Source organism: Kryptolebias marmoratus, linkage group LG23 (assembly GCF_001649575.2).
Source record: "Kryptolebias marmoratus isolate JLee-2015 linkage group LG23, ASM164957v2, whole genome shotgun sequence".
Classification (NCBI taxonomy): domain Eukaryota; kingdom Metazoa; phylum Chordata; class Actinopteri; order Cyprinodontiformes; family Rivulidae; genus Kryptolebias; species Kryptolebias marmoratus.
Window position 1 is genome coordinate 12,477,127 of NC_051452.1, and position 18,850 is coordinate 12,495,976.

Sequence of the window (18,850 nt, forward strand, 5' to 3'; positions counted from 1 at the left end):
CTCCAAACTCAGCAGTCAAAGTGAAAGAATGAATGTTGTAGGAGGAGTTTCTGAGTGTCTGTAGGTCACCAGCTGGTCCAGCAGGTGTCACCTTTGACCTTTGGTTCAAACACAGGTGTTGGTAGGAACTTCCACTCAGGTGGCAGGTGTTGCTGGATGGAGGAGGACAAATAGTTGTTGGATCATGACTCCACATGGACCTTTAGCTTGTGTTTGTCTCTGTGTGGACAGACAGAATGGGAAAAACCCTCAGGGGCTGATGTTATTTTCGTGTGAGGGAAAATCAGCCACACCACCTCATGCCCCAATGACGGTGACCATTGCTGGCTCAGCCCACACCTGTACATCAAAAACTGTCCATCTTCTAAGATGTAAAAAATGCCATGTATGTTTGTCAGTAACTGACGTTGTCCAAAAGTAGGAGAGGATTAGCATAAAGACAGTAGAAAATCAATACTTTTTTGGGAGGAGAGGTTACCAGCACATCACTCCCGCTCAGACGTCTTTACCACGTCTGTCCCTACTGATTACATTCAAAGACATTGATTAAGAATCTCATATTATCTTACTGTCAGATGGCCAAAGGCCTCCTTCGACCTCTCTCACCCCCTAGACAAAGCGGTTCTTTTGTGATTATTTTTCAGTAATTATTTTAACCTGAACCTGAACCCAGCTGTGTGTCCTTTAAGAGCAACAAGTCAAAGGACTTTGTTATTGAGTTTAAATCAAACCAACCTTCATCTGCAAAGAGGTGAGCTGGATCTAAATGTTATAACTATGTAAAATGGAACTGAATCACTTTTAAATGAAATTAATATAGATTGCCAGAAGGTGTCTAAGTCCTGGCCTGAGGTGTCTTGTGAAAGAGCTTAAAGACATTTTTACTCAGTGTCCCTGTACAACCAGTCTGGGATAGAAAGCTTCATGAATGGGTTGTTGAGACTTTGTGGGACTAAAGCAAGCATTGTTAAACAGTGCACACATTTCCACACCCAGCTGGTAAATCCAAATATATCAGCAAGACTAGAAAACAGTTATTGTTCACATTCACGGGTCACTTTGTGGAGCTTTCCCTTGTGTTTCTCACTCTGTGAGTGGACAGATAAGGCTTGAGTTAATTCTTCACGATTCCTCCACAGAATTGACGACCAAAGCTCAGAAGGTCCCAGTCATCACTCTGAACCGAAGCAGCAAACGGGGCTGGACTCAGTATTTAAGGTCTGTACCTGCACATCAGTTTTGTTTTTCCACAGTCATCTCCATGCTGCACTTTGTAGACCAGTGGACTGTCAGTCTGCTCAACATGGATCTGATGTTTGGCTCCATGATTTCAGCCTGATGTGTCATTCCTACAATGTTCTGTTTCAGGAGCTGGAGAGCAACATTGGCGCTTTCATAAAGAAAGAGCTAAACGTGATGCAGAGAGCTCTGAGTCCAAATTTCCCAGAATGCTCAGAGAGTCATGGGGAGGACGAGGAGGTGTTTGAGGGTGAAGACAAAGAGCAGCAGAGATGCATCAAAGAGGCATTTTTAAATATTACTGTGACCATCTTGAGAAGAATGAAGCAGTGGGAGCTGGCTGATCGTCTAATGATCCGTAAGAGGATTTCTCTCTAACTTTAGTGTCAGCAAACAAAGCTATGTTTCCATAAAGCCTTTTGTATTTTGCTTTAAAAGCAGTTTCCATTGATTCACTTTAAGATTACCATGTTTTATAAAAAATGTTTCTTTTTTATCAACTTTTCAGTTTACACTAAAACCATAATTTAGTGTTCAGTTCCTTAAAAAAGTCTTACTATTTATTTTGCAGATATTTATTTTAGTTTTAAAATCAGTAAAATGTTTTTGCCAAGTATTCTTGTCAACTAGAGATTAAAGCTGAACTGAAAAATGTTTTTAAGCCAACATCAGTTGAAAGAAAATCAAAAAATGTGCTTGTTGTAAAATTTAAAAAAAAATTTTTGACTATTTAAAAAAATAAATACTCAGATGTTTTCGACTTTTTCCGTGACCCCCCCTAATGTGTGACATCCTCAGAGCCATTGTGGTTCCACAGTATTCAGCCATTCATCAGTGAGTGGATGATTACTGGTAAAACATGATTCAGTTCGTTAAAATTAGTTATTTGAAAAACAATATCTCTGTAGTTTAATTTTTTGGTTTCCCAAAAGATAAAAGCCTTCCTCAGATTTGGATCCATAAGCTCTGATGTGGGAATTACTATCAGAACTCTAAAGCTCTGCCACGTCCAGTTCTGGCTCCTTTTTTTTGTCAGTTCAGCTGTCTCCAAACCATACAACATAGCTGCTCTCACCACCATCTTGTAAACCTTTCCTTTGACCTTTGCTGCCACCCTTTTGTCACAAATTACTCATGAAACTTTTCTCCATCCACTCCATCCTGCCTGGACTCTCTTCTTCACCTCTTTACCACACTCCCTGTACTTTAAGTCTTACACCTTTGAGACCTCTGCTCCTTGTAGCCTCACTGTTCCTCCTGCCTCCCTCTCATTCACACACAGGTACTCTGTCTTGCTACGGCTGACTTTCATCCCTCGTCTGTAAGTGCATACCTCCACCTCTCCAAGTTCTCTTCCACCTGTTCCCTGTTCTCACTACAGATCACGATGTCATCTGCAAACATCATAGTCCACAGGGATTCCTGCCTGACCTCATCTGTTAGTCTGTCCATCACCAGAGCAAACAAGAAGTGGCTCAGAGCTGATCCTTGATGCACTCCCACCTCCACACTGAAGCTATCTGTCACTCATACCGTGCACCTCACCACTGTCCTGCTCTCCTCATACATGTCCTGTACCAGTCTAACATACTTCTCTGCCACTCCAGATTTCCTCATACAACACCACAGCTCCTCCCTCAGCACCCTGTGCTTTTTCTAAAACACAATGAAGTTCTTTCTGACCCTCCCTGTACTTCTTCATCAACATCCTCAAAGCAAAGATGGCATCTGTGGTGCTCTTTCTTGCCATAAAACCATCCTGCTGCTCACAGATAGTCACCTCTGGTCTAAGTCTAGCTTCCACAACTCTCTTCTAGCTCTTCATCGTGTGGCTCATTAACTTAATTCCCCTGTAGCTGTAGTTGTACATCACCCTTGTTCTTAAAGACACCAACACTCTTCTCCTCCATTCCTCAGGTATTTTCTCACTCTCAAAAATGCCATCAAATAATCAACTCTAAAACCTCAAAGCCATCTCTCCTAGACATTTCCATACCTCCACTGGTATGTCATCAGGTCCAACTGCCTTCCCCTTCTTCATCCTCTTCGAAGCTTTTCAGACTTCATCCTCACTAACCTTTTCCATTTCCCGGTCCACAGTTTCTATGACCTCTACTCTTCTTTCTCTTTCATTCTCTTCATTCATTATCTCCTCAAAGTACTCATTCCATGTTCCCATTACCCTCTCCTCTCTTGTTAGAACATTACCATTTCTATCTTTAACAAGCCTAACCTGCTGCACATCCTTTTCAGCCTGATTCCTCTGTCTTGCCAGTTGATACAAGTCCTTCTCTCCCTCCTTAGTGTCCAAGTCTTGTACAACTCATCATACACCTTTTGTTGTGCCTTTCCTACCTCCCTCTTTGTCCTACGTTGTATCTCCCTATATTCCTGTCTACTCTCTTCAGTCCTCTCACTGTTCCATTTCTTCCTGGCTAACTTATGCCCCTTTCACATGGACCCTATCGGTCACGCTTGCTTTGCGAGCATTTACATCTGCATTTTTTTGCGCTCGGTCCCTGCTTCTTTGGTCCCTGCTTCAGAGAAGGGCCAGCCATGCCGACCTTGCTTCGTGGGCGGCGCAAGCTTAGCTCCTGTTCACTCATTGGTCGTGGGTGTGGCCAGATGCAAGCATAAAGAGTGAAGGTAGGAATATAAACAACAGTGTTAGCTTGCCCTGCAACGTTTATGCCGTCTGTCCCCCAGCTGAAGGCGCTGTAAAGCCTGAAATCTCCGGCGGATAACAGCTGTCCTACTCCTCACAACAATCGCGGCATCCAGAGCATTTCTTCCACTGCGCCTCTCTTCCTGAAGTCTCAGGAGAATCCCCATAAGCATCACTAGGAGGCGTTCCTCTGCTACCGAACAAACTGGCCGGTGTGAACGTGATGCATTCTTTGTAGAGCCGAGCAGAGCCGGACTTCTGAATTAGGGCCCGTGTGAAAGAGGCATTAGTCCTCTGAACCTCCTGCACTTAGCTATTCCACCACCAGGTTTCCTTATCATCTTTTCTCTGTCCAGATGACACATCAAGTACCTTCCTACCTGGCTCTCTAATCACTGTGGCTGTAGTAGCCCAGTTTTCTGAAACTCTTTTTTACCACCCAGAGCCTTTAACACCTCCTTTCTGAACTTCTCACAACATTCTTCCTTCCTCAACCCTACACCATTTGGTCCTCTTTTCTGCCTTTACTCTTTTCCTCTTCGTCACCACGACACTCATCCTACACACCACTATCCAATCCTTGACACCAGACCTGCTCATCACCTCCTCATCTCCTTTATTTCCTTCACCAACATGTCCATTCAGGTTTGCTCTGATCACCACTCTCTCCTGCCTGGGAATAATCTCTATCACTTCATCAAGATTCTTCCTGAATTTCTCTTGCTTCTCTATCTCACATCCAACCTGTGGAGCAGAACCACTGAGAACATTCAACATCAGACCTTTTCCTTCTACCTTCAGACATATCACCCTGTCTGACACTCTTTCCACCTCAACCACATTCCTTGCCAACTCCTCCTTCAGGACCACCCCTACTCCATTTCTCTTTTCCGATCCACACCATGGTAGAACAGCTTAAACCCTGCCCCAGTACTGGGAGCCTTCCTGCCCTTTCATTTTGTGTCTTGCACACATTCATCATAATACATCCTTCCTCCTCTGCATCATGTCAGTCAGCTCTCTACCTTTGCCTGTCATTGTCCTTACGTTTAGAGTTGCTACCCTCAGTCCTACACCCTTGATTTTCTTCTTCTCTCTCCGTCTCCTGGCACGTTTCTCTCCTCATGGTCTTTGACTAACAGTAGCATAATTTCTGCCAGCATCCTGTTTGTCAGCAGCACGGTGTCAGTCGTTGTTAACCCGGGCCTCGACCGATGCGGTATGGTGTGGCTTGGATGAACTCGCATGTTAGTTTTGGCAAAAATATTCTTTGCTGGATGCCCTTTCTGACACAACCCTCACCATTTGAATTGACATTCATGAAATGTCAGTTTTTGAGTTTTGATTTCAGTTCAGCTTTAGTGTCATTAAAACAAGAATGAGAAGCTGTTGATTTAGTGCTCTTATTTATTATTTTAGGATCTCCTGTCGCATGCCAGAGTAAACTGAAATCCAAGATGAAAACAAAGTTCCAGTGTATGTTTGAGGGGATTGCTACAGCAGGAAACCCAACCCTTCTGAATCAGATCTACACAGAGCTCTACATCACAGAGGGAGGGACTGGAGAGGTCAATGATGAACATGAGGTCAGACAGATTGAAACAGCATCCAGGAAACCACACAGACCAGAAACAACAATCAGACAAGAAGACATCTTTAAACTCCCACCTGGAAGACATGAACCAATCAGAACAGTGATGACATTGGGAGTGGCTGGCATTGGGAAAACAGTCTTAACACAGAAGTTCACTCTGGACTGGGCTGAAGACAAAGCCAACCAGGACATCCACTTCACATTTCCATTCACTTTCAGAGAGCTGAATGTGCTGAAAGAGAAAAAGTTCAGCTTGGTGGAACTTGTTCATCACTTCTTTACTGAAACCAAAGAAGCAGGAATTTCCAAGTTTGAAGAATTTCAGGTTGTGTTCGTCTTTGATGGTCTGGATGAGTGTCGACTTCCTCTGGACTTCCACAACAATCAGATCCTGACTGATGTTACAGAGTCCACCTCAGTGGATGTGCTGCTGACAAACCTCATCAGGGGGAACCTGCTTCCCTCTGCTCGCCTCTGGATAACCACACGACCTGCAGCAGCCAATCAGATCCCTGCTGAGTGTGTTGACATGGTGACAGAGATCAGAGGGTTCACTGACCCACAGAAGGAGGAGTACTTTGGAAAAAAATTCAGTGTGGATGAGCAGGCCAAAACTATCATCTCCCACATCCAGACATCACGAAGCCTCCACATCATGTGCCACATCCCAGTCTTCTGCTGGATCACTGCTACAGTTCTGGAGGATGAGTTGAAAACCAGAGAGGGAGGAGAGCTGCCCAACACCCTGACTGGGATGTACATCCACTTCCTGGTGGTTGAGACCAAAGTCAAGAAGGTCAAGTATGACAATGGAGCTGAGACAGATCCACACTGGAGTCCAGAGAGCAGGAAGATGATTGAGTCTCTGGGAAAACTGGCTTTTGAGCAGCTGCAGAAAGGAAACCTGATCTTCTATGAATCAGACCTGACCGAGTGTGGCATCGATATCAGAGCAGCCTCAGTGTACTCAGGAGTGTTCACACAGATCTTTAAAGAGGAGAGAGGGCTGTACCAGGACAAGGTGTTCTTCTTTGTCCATCTGAGTGTTCAGGAGTTTCTGGCTGCTCTTCATGTCCATCTGACCTTCATCAACTCTGGAGTGAATTTGCTTGAAGAACATCAGACAACTTTCCAAAAGTCTGAAATAAGAGAAGATGAATTTGCAGAGAAGAAATTTTATCAGAGTGCTGTGGACAAGGCCTTACAAAGTCCAAATGGACACCTGGACTTGTTCCTCCGCTTCCTCCTGGGTCTTTCACTGCAGACCAATCAGACTCTCCTACAAGGGCTGCTGACACAGACAGGAAGTAGCTCACAGACCAATCAGGAAACAGTCCAGTACATCAAGATGAAATTCAGTGAGGACTTGTCTGCAGACAAAATCATCAATCTGTTCCACTGTCTGAATGAACTGAATGAATGCTCTTTAGTTGAGGAGATCCAAACATTCCACAGTTCGGGAAGGTTTACCACAGATAAACTGTCTTCTGCTCAGTGGTCAGCTCTGGTCTTCTTCTTACTGTCGTCAGAAAAAGATCTGGATGAGTTTGACCTGAAGAAATATTTTAATTCTGAGGAGGCTCTTTTGAGATTGCAACTGGTTGTTCAGGCATCTAACAAAACTCTGTAAGTACACAGACAGATAAGTTGATTTTACTGCATTGTAAACTTGCAGCTAGTGAAAAAGAGTAATTCTAACTATTATTTTTGTCTCCCCAGATTAAGTGTCTGTAATCTTTCAGAGAAAAGCTGTGAAGTTCTCTCCTCCATTGTAAGTTCCCAGTCCTCCTGCCTTAGAGAGTTAGACCTAAGTAACAATGACCTTCGAGATTCAGGAGTGAAGCTTCTGTGTGAAGGACTAAAGGAAAAACACTGTGTGCTGAAAACTTTAAGGTAAGATGAAAAAAACCAGTTAGTGTAACTTTTAATAAACAAAAACTATTCTCTATAGACTTTAAACTCTGTGAATTAAGTTTAAACTGTATCACCTTCATGAATCAGCAACTTTATTGTGGACGATATGGGTAAATATATGTTTTGTTATGTGTTGTTGATGGTAGTTTTCCCCTGGTAAGGTCTCCTACTGTATGGCAAATTGGTTCCAGACAAGGAGCCAGGTAAAGAATGATTTAACAACCCTTGCAATGACTTCTAGACAAAGACACCACAATGCTTTACCCAAACTAGGGATCCTAGAGCTTCACCCTGTAGCCAGACCAAAGGAAAAGATTCATTGGCAAGCACCCTGAGGCTTCATAAGAAACATTTCATCGTGAAATGGGAATAAGTTAGAAGAAGAGGCCTTGTTTGTCTGATCCCTGGTTGTTGAAACTGGCTTTAAGAGTTTGGAACATCCCTTCATTATTGGGATACAGCCCAGGTTTGTGCAGGGGATTGAGAGCTACTGAAAACCATAGAGCCGGGCTCAGCTTGACCCACATTATAGGCTCTGGAACCAATCTCCTGGGGAGTTGGTGGATTATATTCTACTCTAGAGTCTGGATGAGAGGCAGTGAGAGAGGATAGGCGTACTTATGCTTTCTTGCTGACCAAACATTGGTGTTTTCCCAGGTGGATGAAAGGTTGGCATCCTTTTGCTCTCAGGTGGGAGAAAGGGTTTTGATAGTTGTTTGTGCTTATGCACCTAGCAGCAATTCAGAGTACCCAATCTATTTGGAGTCCATGGGTGAAAGGTGTTCTATCAGGTGACTTATGCCCCTTTTACACAGGCCCTAATTCAGAAGTCCGGTTCTACTCGGCTCGGCTCTATAAAGAATGCATCGCGTTTATACCGGCCAGTTTGGTCGGTAGCAGAGGAACGCCTCCTCATGTTGCGGAGGTTAGGGCTGCAGTGTGTCTGTGTGCATGGTGTGTGTGGGGGGGTGCTACCGAAACTTGAGCACAAGCAACGAAAGAGCTATGGACAACGTTGGCCCTGTGACTTTAAGAAGAGAGGCGCAGTGGAAGAAATGCTCTGGATGCAGCGATTGTTGCACGGAGTAGGACAGCTGTTATCCGCCGGAGATTTCAGGCTTTACAGCGCCTTCAGCTGGGGGACAGACGGCATAAACGTTGCAGGGTAAGCTAACGCTGTTGTTTATATTCCTACCATTCGCTCTTTATGCTTGCATCTGGTCACACCCACGACCAATAAATGAACAGGAGCTAAGCTTGCGCCGCCCACGAAGCAGGGCTGGCCCGGCTGGCCCTACTTTGAAGTAGGGACCAAAGAAGCAGGGCAGACCTCGAAAAAATGCAGATGTAAACGCGCGCAAAGCAAGCAGAGTACAGTGGAGCCGGGACCTTTGGAGCCGGGACCTTTAGAGCCCGTGTAAAAGGGGCATTAGTTCTCTTACTGAGGGAGTTCAGTGCCTATGTAGGACCGGCATGATAAAGAGGAATGTATGACTCCCCTGAATGTTTTGTTGTTGGACTTTTGTCCATAACAAACACCATGTTTAAGATAGGTTTCCATAAGTGAATGGCACGACATCCTGGGTTAGTAATCTGTTTAATAATTGATTATCAGACCTGCGACTGTGTGTCTTGGACATTCTGGTGAATAAAGGAGAGAGGAGCTGTGCTGTGTGGTGATGAGCTGGATCAGATGGTGAGGGAAGACTCCAAACAGATGCTGTTCACCCAAGCATTTACGAACGGTGTTCTAGGCATCTGGCAGAGGCCCCAGTCCAGAAGATTTTCAACTTCCACTTTGAGCAGAGCTTTTCCAGGCAGGGGACATGAAGTCCAATTGGGCCATGTTCCAGGCCTTGATATGGCTGAACAGAGTTGCAGCCGTAAGGTGGTTGGTGCTTGTCACAGTGGTGGGAAAGCTATGGTGAAGAGACCCATTAGGCTAAGGAGGGATTCTAGAGTTTGATTAACTTGTTGGGACTATAGAAGATCTAACATGTATTGGCAGGCCAAGTAAACTGCAGCTCCAATGGCAGAAGAACTTGCGTTTGGTGAGGCTACAGAGCAGGACTTTACCGCAGGCAGGGGAAGTGATGCTTTGTCAAAACTGTTTATAATAGGGGCAAGGTCTTGTTGACCTCTTGTTGAGCTTCGCTTTGACTTCCTCAAGGCACTGGATGTTATTGGGCTGTCTTGTCTAACACACCTGTGCACCGTTATGTGGAGGTGGGTAACATTGCCTTTAGGTGACAGGCCGTTTCGTTTTTCATCAAAATAGTTGTTAATTTGAACAAATTCATCACACAGACCTCTGCCATGCAATAAAACGACAGCAGTGTCCCACAGCCGCTCAGCCTGCTGTCAGGTGTTCGACATGGGACAGGACTGACACCTGACAGGAAGTTGGAAGCTTTGCTTGCTGGAATTAAACCAGGTGGATTGCACAGTATCAGGATGTATTACATCTTGTTATAGTTTTGATTTGAACGGGGGGGGTAAGAAAATGGGGTTTTGGCCCCTTACCGAGAGCTGTTCAGGCCCCAAAAAATTGCCAATGGTTGATATGTTTGTCTAATTGCCCAACCCCCATGGTGGTTCTTAGTTTTTAAAGTAGGGCCCGGAGGATGTGCTCCGACTATAGAGGCACTCCTTAGCTTCACTGGGAAGGTCTATGTCAAGGATGGTCAAACTGTACTCTTGCAAGAATAGTTGGAGGATGTATAGGAATTTGCCCAACTGGTCTTTGTGTTTTGTTGACTTGGAGGAAGCTTACAACTGTGTCTCTTGTGGTGTCCTAGGGGGTGGGATGGGGGGTGGGTAGTATTTCAAGAAAATGGGGTTTTGGCCCTTTACCAAGAGCTATTCAGGTCCAAAAACAACTATCATGGGAGTTTGGCCCACATTGCCAGTAATAAGTGAGACCTACAGATAAGACAATAACACACAACCCAGACTCAATTACATACTAACAAGACAGAACAGATTTTGGCATTGACAAGTTTGGTATGACACAACCTGTTCCAAGTCCAGAAAGGATCAAGAAAACCTGTCTGTTCTGTCTGTAGCCTGTCAGGGTGTCTGATCACAGAGGAAGGCTGTGCTTCTCTGGCCTCAGCTCTGAGGTCCAACCCCATGAATCTGAAAGAGTTGGACCTGAGCTACAACAACCCAGGAGATGAAGGGTTGAAGCTGCTGAAAGCACCGGATGCACCCTGGAAACTGGACTCACTCAGGTATATAACCTCACACAATATAAGAAGGTCCCGGTTGTTTTGACCTCTGGCTTGGACCTTTCTGCATGGAGTTTGAGTATGTTTTCTCTGAGTTTCCTCTCACAGCCCCAATAGATGCATCTTAGGTTAACTGGTTGGTCTTCTAGCTGCAAAGACCAAGGTATCAGGTCTGTAGAGGTGTCTGCAGAGCTCAGAGACAGGTTTGTTGCAAGGCACAAATCTGGGCAAGGCTACAAAATATTTGTGCTGCTGAGGAGAACAGTGGCCTTCATATTTCTCAAAGGGAAGAGATTTAGAACAACCACAACCTTTATGAACTATGTGAAGAGACTGATGGTCTGACCCCCCCCCTCCTCCTTTCAGGGTGGAGCCTGCTGGAGTCCGATGGTTGACACCAGGTCTGAGGAAGTGTAAGTGTGTTTTTCATTTGATTCATGACAACAAAGCAGCAACATTCAACCATCTTCAAACTGTCACATCACTCATTCATGAGTCATCATCAAAGTGTCAATAAATGATCAGATGATGGATCAATAACTGCAGCTGGATTGTGTTTGTTCTCTCCATCAGATTCCTGTCAGCTCACAATCGACACAAACACAGTGAACAAAAAGCTCCAACTGTCTGACAACAACAGGAAGGTGACACATGTGGAGGAGGATCAGTCATATCCTGATCATCCAGACAGATTCGACTTCTGGCCTGAGGTGATGTGCAAAGAAAGTCTGCCTGATCGCTGTTTCTGGGAGGTTAAGTGGAAAGGGAAGGTCGAGATATCAGTGACTTACAAAGAAGTTAAACGCAAAGGAAACGATAACGACTGTGAGTTTGGATTTAATGACATATCCTGGAGTCTGAGCTGTTCCGATGAAGGCCGTTACTCTGTCTGCCACAACAAGATACGAGAATTCACCTCCTCCTCCTCCTCCTCTTCTCCCGCTTCCTTCCACAAACTTGGCGTGTATGTGGACTGTTCTGCGGGCACTCTGTCCTTCTACAGAACCTCCTCTGCAACACCAATCCACCTCCACACCTTGACAACCAAATTTAACAAACCTCTCTACCCTGGATTTGGATTCTGGCCGGGTTCTTCCGTCACTCTGTGCTCAGATGAGCCTCCGCCTGTTTAAGTCACAGACCAAACGAAGCCTCAGCCGTTGTGATTAAAACGAGACTCATTGCTTTCGTCAGCAGGATGAAACCGCTTAGCAGAATGTCTTGTAGAAACAAAAGGTAACACATTTAATTCAAGACGACCGAGGTTCCTGCCAAAACCAAATCAAACTAAATTGAAGTTTCTGAAGAACGTCGGCCTTTTCGTGTGTATTATCCTTTTTTGATGATGCCAAATTCAAGTTGTGTGAAATAATTTATCACTCATATTATCATTGAATCTCATTATTGTTGCACAATAATAATCTATACTGTATTTGTATAACTAATATTTATTTATTTTTGTATAACTAATATTTCACGAAGTGTCTTTACATTCTGTGTATATATATATATATATATATATATATATATATATATATATATATATATATATATATATATATATATATGTTTCCTTTTGTTTTCTGTCCGCAAATTTCTAACCAAAATGTTGTTGCACACGTGACTCACCACTAGGCAGCGAGAATGTCCACAATAACGTCATATCAAAATGCAGAGAAAGAACATCCTTAGCTTGGCTAAAGATTCTCCAGAAACTTGTTTCTTTTACTTTGATACCGTTGACAGTTTGTACTCCGTTATTCGTCATTTCAGCAGAAAAAGAAATGCCGGTTTCTGAAAAGCTCTGTCCACACAGAGACGTTTAAACAAAAGAAAACACCAAACTTTAAAAAAAATTTTTTTTAAATGTTTAGTGTTTTCATATGTTTAAAGCTCTGGTTAAATTTAGTAGGATGTGAGATGCACTAACAAGTTCGAAGTCTAGCCTAGCCTAGCGTAGCACAGAGCACACTAAGCTTCATGCAGCTAAATGTGAACCTTTCAGTGAGGTTTTGCAGTCGGAGCAGAACTACAATACAAATGTTGACATTATTTGTTTATTTTTGTGACAAATGTAGTCACTCTGAAGGGAAAATAAACCAACCCACTGTTTAAAAACACTTCTTTCGTGATTTTCTTTGAGCATTTGTGTTGTCCATTAAAACTTGTGTTATTTATATTACAACTAATTGATCTCAATTGGGTCTCCAAAGGATTGTTTGTAACAGTATTTAAATGTTAAATCAATATAAATGAACATGTGCATCACATTGTATGCTACTTCAGCAATCGTCACAAGATATCAGAGAATCTTTTAAAAGGTCGGCTAATTCTCAAACACTGAGCAAACCTTTTTACATAAAGTCCTAACAAGTGGTATATGCTAGTCCTTATAATACAGATGTGCATGAAAACAACATCCTGAGGGTGTTTGCAAAATCAATGATTGTCTCACAACTAGCTGGATCCTTTCTGGCCTTGAGGGGGTTGTGGGTTAGCGTCTCTCTCTCTCTTAGCGGGAGTTTTGTCTGTATCTTAATGACATCTTCAGATGCATTAGCACATGCCTATGGATCGCTGTGTTCACATCACTTTGTTCCTTACCAGGGAAATTTTAGATACAAAAGTCCCGGGAGGTGAGGGGCACATCCCGGGGTAAGGGGGCGTTTCGGTAACATCCACTCTTAGATAATGCTAGGGAAAGGGCAATTTATAAACACAAAAAGATTTTTTTTTTCTTGCCAATTGTCTTAAATCTTTAGTGCGTCTAAACCAGCGATGGCCAACCCTGGTCGTGGAGAGCCACTATCCTGCATGTGTTACTTGTTTCCCTGCTCCAACACACCTGATTCAGAGGTTAAATTACCTCTTCATGTTCTGCAGAAGCCTGTTAATCATTGATTCAAATCAGGTGTGTTGGAGCAGAGGAACAAGTAAAACATGCAGGATAGTGGCCCTCCAGAACCAGGGTTGCCCACCCTTGCTTTTGATGATTTTCAACACTGAAGTTTTAAATCTTTGACAGGAATGGTTTTTGATCCAAGGTCCACAGCCTGTTGCCTTGACACGGTCATTCAGGTCATTCGCTTCAGGCCTTGAAAACTGCACTGATCGAACCTCTCTTAAAGAAGCCTGATCTGGATGTTTCAGTAATAAGTAACTTCAGCCCAATCTCTAACCTAACGTTTTTGGCAAAGATCGTCTAAAGCTGGGATGCCTCAAGTGTGGCCCATGAGCCAAAGTTGGCCTGGTGCCCTTTTTCATTTAGCCCGTCAGAAGTTGACCTGGTAACAATGTGGATACAAGTGTCTTTCTGCTTAGTAATCCTGACTGCTATACTTTCACACAGCATTTCCTTTCCCTGACATCAACTGACTCCCAATAACTGTATATGTGACGGTACCCCGACCTTCTTCAAGTCATTCGAAACTGATGTCAAACGTTTGTGGTACGTTTGTGCAGTAAAAATCACTATCATTTTAAAGAAAATTAATAAAAGTTTCCAGAGGTCATCAAAGGGCAACCAGCCCCCCACATTTACAAAATCAAACTATACTGGTGTCAATGAACTGTGCTACATCTGTGCTGCTAAAATTTTTAATTTGTGCTGCTTTTGTTTTGAAGATATTATTGAAAGCTTAAAGGTCAAAAGGTCACCCACCCCCCTCCCCCCCATACACACATACACACATTAGACAAATCAAAAGAAGCTATTACATTTCAGGAGGGCCCAACAGCAGACATACTTGCAATTATTCCTTTGTGTAGAGCACAGCGTGAGGAAGTATGCTGGTGTTTTTCAGATGCTACTGTTACATCCTTTCTCAGGTCATCGTATGTCCTAAAATGCCCCAGTGTGTGTGTGGTGGTTGGGGTGAGGGCTGGGCTGGTAGACCTCTGGTGACTTCTGAAAATTTTTTTCTGTTGTAATCTTTAAAATGATAGCGGCACAAACGTTTGACACCAACTTTCAATGACGTGAAGAAGGTCGGGGGGAGGAGAGGCAACCTCACTCAGGTCTGTACTGCATCTAGTTTTTACTCATGGTCCTGTTATCATCTTTGAACTATCACATATTAAAATAAACCAGAAATACGAGTAACTACAAGAGACATTTAGATGAGATTTAGGCACACATGTAGTTTTGCATACTTTATAAGTCCAGAAATACTATTTTATATATTTTTTATATGTCCCATGAGCCTTTGCTGCTTGAGCGGACTGTGTCAAATTTTCTCCAAGTTTGCGAGCCTAGAAAAAAAAAAAATTTGCAGGCTACCACTTAGCTGACGGCTAATCAAACACCAGCATGGAGCGACATCGTCAGCGACACACAGACAAAAAGACATTTAAAAAAAAACTTTGAGGGAAATATATTTTTTACTGACATCAATGGTAAAGCCGTCTGCCTTATTTGCAATCAGTCCATTGCTGTTCTAAAGGGCTACACAATATCTGTTGTCACTACGAGATGAAGCTTCCAGCTTTTTCACTTTTCATTGGTAACGTCTGAAAGAACAAGACCACGTTCCTGCTGGCTGAACTCCGCTCTCAACAAGGCACCTTTACACGGCCCAGGACGGCGCTGCACGGGCCAGCTTTGAGATTTCTGCACTAATTGCCCGGACTGGGAGATCATTTTCAATGGGGGACTTTGTTAAGGAGTGTCTGTCCATAGCCGTGGCATTAAAGTGTCCCTCTCAAGTGAGAACTTTCTCCCAAACCAGCCTCTCAAGAAATACTGTGACACGTCGCACTGAGGACATTAGGGTGCAGCTCAGAGCTAAAGCTCATAAATTCGTTGCCTATTCTTTGGCATGTGCTGAAAGCAAAGGACATTTCAGATTCAGCACAATTTTTAGGTTTTCGTTCGGGGAATGAGTGAAAATATCGAAATTACGCAGGAGCTGGCCGGAATTGAGACATTGCGCAACACAACAACAAGTGAGGATATGTTTGCAGCAGCTGAAACGAGTGGGTTGAGCTGGGAGAAAATGGTCGGGATAAAGACAGGCGGAGCATCTGCCATGGTTAGGAGGAAAGAAGGCCTCACCACTCTAAGAAGGTTGCCCAATGCGGAGGTAAGGTGGCACAATACCTGTTCACCAAGAAGGGCCCTTCTGGAGGGGGTTGAGACAGAGTACAAAAGTGTGCTCTGCCACCAAGAGATGAGGTGGCTGAGCCGCGGGAAAGTTTGCAGGTCTTTTGTACTGCAAGTCCCTGCAGGAGACAAATGATTTTGTGGCGTGGCTTGTGTGGTGGACCTCACTGACTTGTTCAACATCCTGAATATTCGGCTTCAGGGAAAGGAACGGATCATCACTCAGCTGTTTGACCACATAAAGGCCTTCAGGTCGAAGCTGCAGCTACTCTGTCGACATCTGTCAGCAGGTAACTTAATATATTACACACACAGTTTTAATAATAAGAATGTCTATAACGACGTCTATGTGATGAGTAAGTCCTGCCTTCTTTTACTGTGCTGTGGAGGGACATCGCTGTCCGTGGTTCTGAAACTTGACTGACAGGCAAGCATGCAAGTTTTTCTGCCTTTAATCTTGCATGCTCTCGTGGCGGTAACAACGTTTACGGTTTAAACAATGTTTCTGTTGCATTATTTGTCATAGCTATGGTGGTGTTGCTTTAAGTCTTAGCAGCCGTTTCACTCCTCAGGAAACCTCGCACACTTCCCCAGTGAGAGAGAGGTCTGCTGAAATACAGACTGCCTGAGCATGCAGCACTTCCCAAGACCCTGGACCAGGAGTTGGAAAGACGTTGGGAATAGTGGAGGTGACATGGAGCTGCTTTCCCAGCCCTTAGACTCAGCGCCTGATCACATTCAGTCAGAGCTAACTGAGTTTAGGGCTGCATTCACACCTGATAGTCCGGTAGATTCGGTTCTATTGGGGACTAAAATGTCAACATTTGTTCTATTTTCAGCTCCTGCGGTTCTCATTCACACTGCACCGAGTCAATCCAGCCAAACCCTTTGAGCGACCTGTCCCCCCCTCGCCTGTGGTGGCGCTGCACCGAGAACTACTGAAGGAAACAATATGAAAACTATTTTCTTCTGGAAAAGAAAACAAAAATGGAGTGGCATCAAATTTGAGTGGTTTTAAGATTTCTACATCTCACCACGAGCCATTTCTCGTGCTAGTGGTAGAGTCGTGCGTTTGTTTTGGTTGTATTTACCCAGAAGGCCTTGTGCTGTAGTTTGCTTCCTGCTTTTGGAGCGGTCTCTGGTCCGCTTGCATTCACATCAGCATTCAAACTGAGCCAGAGTTCACTTCAACTGAACTGAGACCTAGGATTTCAGACAGACCAGAATTTGCATTTTTTGGTCCGCATCAGAGTTCGATACTCACCTTATCAGCGAGTCAGCTGCAGGCAGATATTGAGAGGCTGATAAAAGCCAAAGACCAGCTTTGTGTTTCTGACTGGTGCCACATTATTGTTGCCGCTAAAGTGTTTTGCTGCTGGACTGGCACTTTTTGACATTTTGCACTGCAAATGATTATCCTAAAAATTAGATATTTGTTTTAAATGCAGACATAGGACCTACTTGTTATATTTTATGTTCTGTAACCTTCCTTTCAAACAGAAAAATAAAAGGACTTAACTTTAAGAAGCATTTGCATTCGGCCCACAGCCCTCTTATAGATTTTAATTTCGGCCCTCTCAGGGAAAAAGTTTGGGAAACTCTGATCTATAGAGTGGTTAAAAAAAAAAAGTACTCCTTTTTTATACAAAACTACATATGTAGTGCTTTATAGTTGGGTTTTCAACCACAGCACAGCACTGAGGCTGCACTTATAAAAGTTTTAAACAACATATCCTAATGATGCAACAAATACTTCTTAGTATCCTTTGGATCTCAGTGCTGGATTTAACAACTGATTATATACACTGCATACCTGAAGCAGCTTGTTGTTCATATGAGCTTTAATGTTACTAAAATTTTCTCTCCCCAAATAGGAGGTGGATTCTATTGATGGTGATCTGTCTCCCTCTGGTGGCCAAAAGCTACATATCACTCAAACAATATAGTTAGCCCACCCTTTGCAGCTATAACAGCTTTAACTCTTCTGGGAAGGTTTTCCACAGGTTTAGGAGTGTTTATAGTGATTTTTGACCATTCTTTTAAACTCACTTGTGAGGTCAGACACTGACATTGGACAGAAGGCCTGGCTCTCAGTCTCTGCTCTAATTCATCCCAGAGGTGTTCTGTTAAGGTTGAGGTCAGGACTCTGTGCAGGTCAGTCAAGTTTTTCCACATCAAACTCCCTCATCCATGTTTTTAAGGATCTTGCTTTGTGCCCTGGTGCTCAGTCATGTTGGAGCAGGAAGGACACATCCCCAAACTGTTGGGAGCATGAAATTGTCCAAAATTATCTTGGTATGCTGAAGCATTAAGAGTTTTTATTCACTGGAACTAAGCAGCCACGCCAAACTCCTGAAAAACAACCCCACACCATAGTCCTCCCTCCACCAAACTTCACACTTGGCTCAATGCAGTCAGACAGAGAAGTGTGATTCGTCCCTCCAGAGGACACGTCTTAGCTCCTCTAGAGTCCAGTGGCGGCGTGTTTTACTCCACAGCATCAGACTCTTTGCACTTGGTGATGTAAAGCTTGGATGCAGCTGCTCAGCCATGGAAACTCATTCCATGAAGCTCTCTGCTCTGTTCTTGAGCTGATCTGAAGGCCACATGAAGTTTGGAGGTCTGTAGATGCTGACTCTGCAGAAAGTTGGCGACCTCTGTGCTCTATGAGCCTCAGCATCCTCTGAGCCCGTTCTGTGGTTTACATGGCCGACTGCTTTGTAGTTGAGTTGCTGTTGATCCCAGTCGCTTCCATTTTGTTATAAAACCACAAACAGCTGACTGTGGAACATTTAATAGTGAGGAAATTCCATATTGCACAGGTGGCATCCTATTACTGAGCTCCTGACAGCGACCCATTCTTTTACTAATGGTTATAGAAGCAGCCTATACGCCTAGGTGCTTGATTTTATCCACCTGTGGCCCTGGAGGGGATTAGAACACCTGAATTCAATGATCTGGATGGGTGAGTGAATACTTTTGGCAACATAGTGCATGAGGTTCAGGGTAGATTAAGACAAATCAAGTTTATTAGCAGGTGTCGCTTCTGCCCGAAACCCTTATCTCCCACACATGGACAGCATCGGTTCTGTCGTGCCCACACTCCT

General features: G+C 43.8%; 2 protein-coding genes across 2 annotated transcripts in view; one reads left to right on the top strand and one right to left on the bottom strand.

Moving 5' to 3' along the window:
* Positions 1 to 18,850, bottom strand: part of LOC108244131 (NLR family CARD domain-containing protein 3) — a 1,204,881-nt gene that overhangs the window by 851,560 nt on the left and 334,471 nt on the right. The gene's annotated exons all lie outside the window — the stretch shown is intronic.
* On the top strand, positions 829 to 12,138 carry LOC108248498 (NLR family CARD domain-containing protein 3-like). The gene is made up of 7 exons (XM_017437301.3): positions 829 to 1,218; positions 1,369 to 1,597; positions 5,324 to 7,124; positions 7,218 to 7,391; positions 10,478 to 10,645; positions 11,009 to 11,055; positions 11,216 to 12,138. The coding sequence occupies exons 2-7, from the start codon at positions 1,417 to 1,419 to the stop codon at positions 11,773 to 11,775; spliced, it is 2,931 nt and encodes a 976-aa protein (XP_017292790.1). The 5' UTR covers positions 829 to 1,218; positions 1,369 to 1,416; the 3' UTR covers positions 11,776 to 12,138.

Excerpts from the sequence above, each read along its gene's own strand:
- LOC108248498 (XM_017437301.3), top strand. The coding sequence starts at position 1,417 with ATGCAGAGAGCTCTGAGTCCAAATTTCCCAGAATGCTCAGAGAGTCAT. Across the intron at positions 10,646-11,008 it reads TGGAAACTGGACTCACTCAG|GGTGGAGCCTGCTGGAGTCC; the intron begins GTATATAACCTC and ends TCCTCCTTTCAG. Across the intron at positions 11,056-11,215 it reads GACACCAGGTCTGAGGAAGT|ATTCCTGTCAGCTCACAATC; the intron begins GTAAGTGTGTTT and ends TCTCTCCATCAG.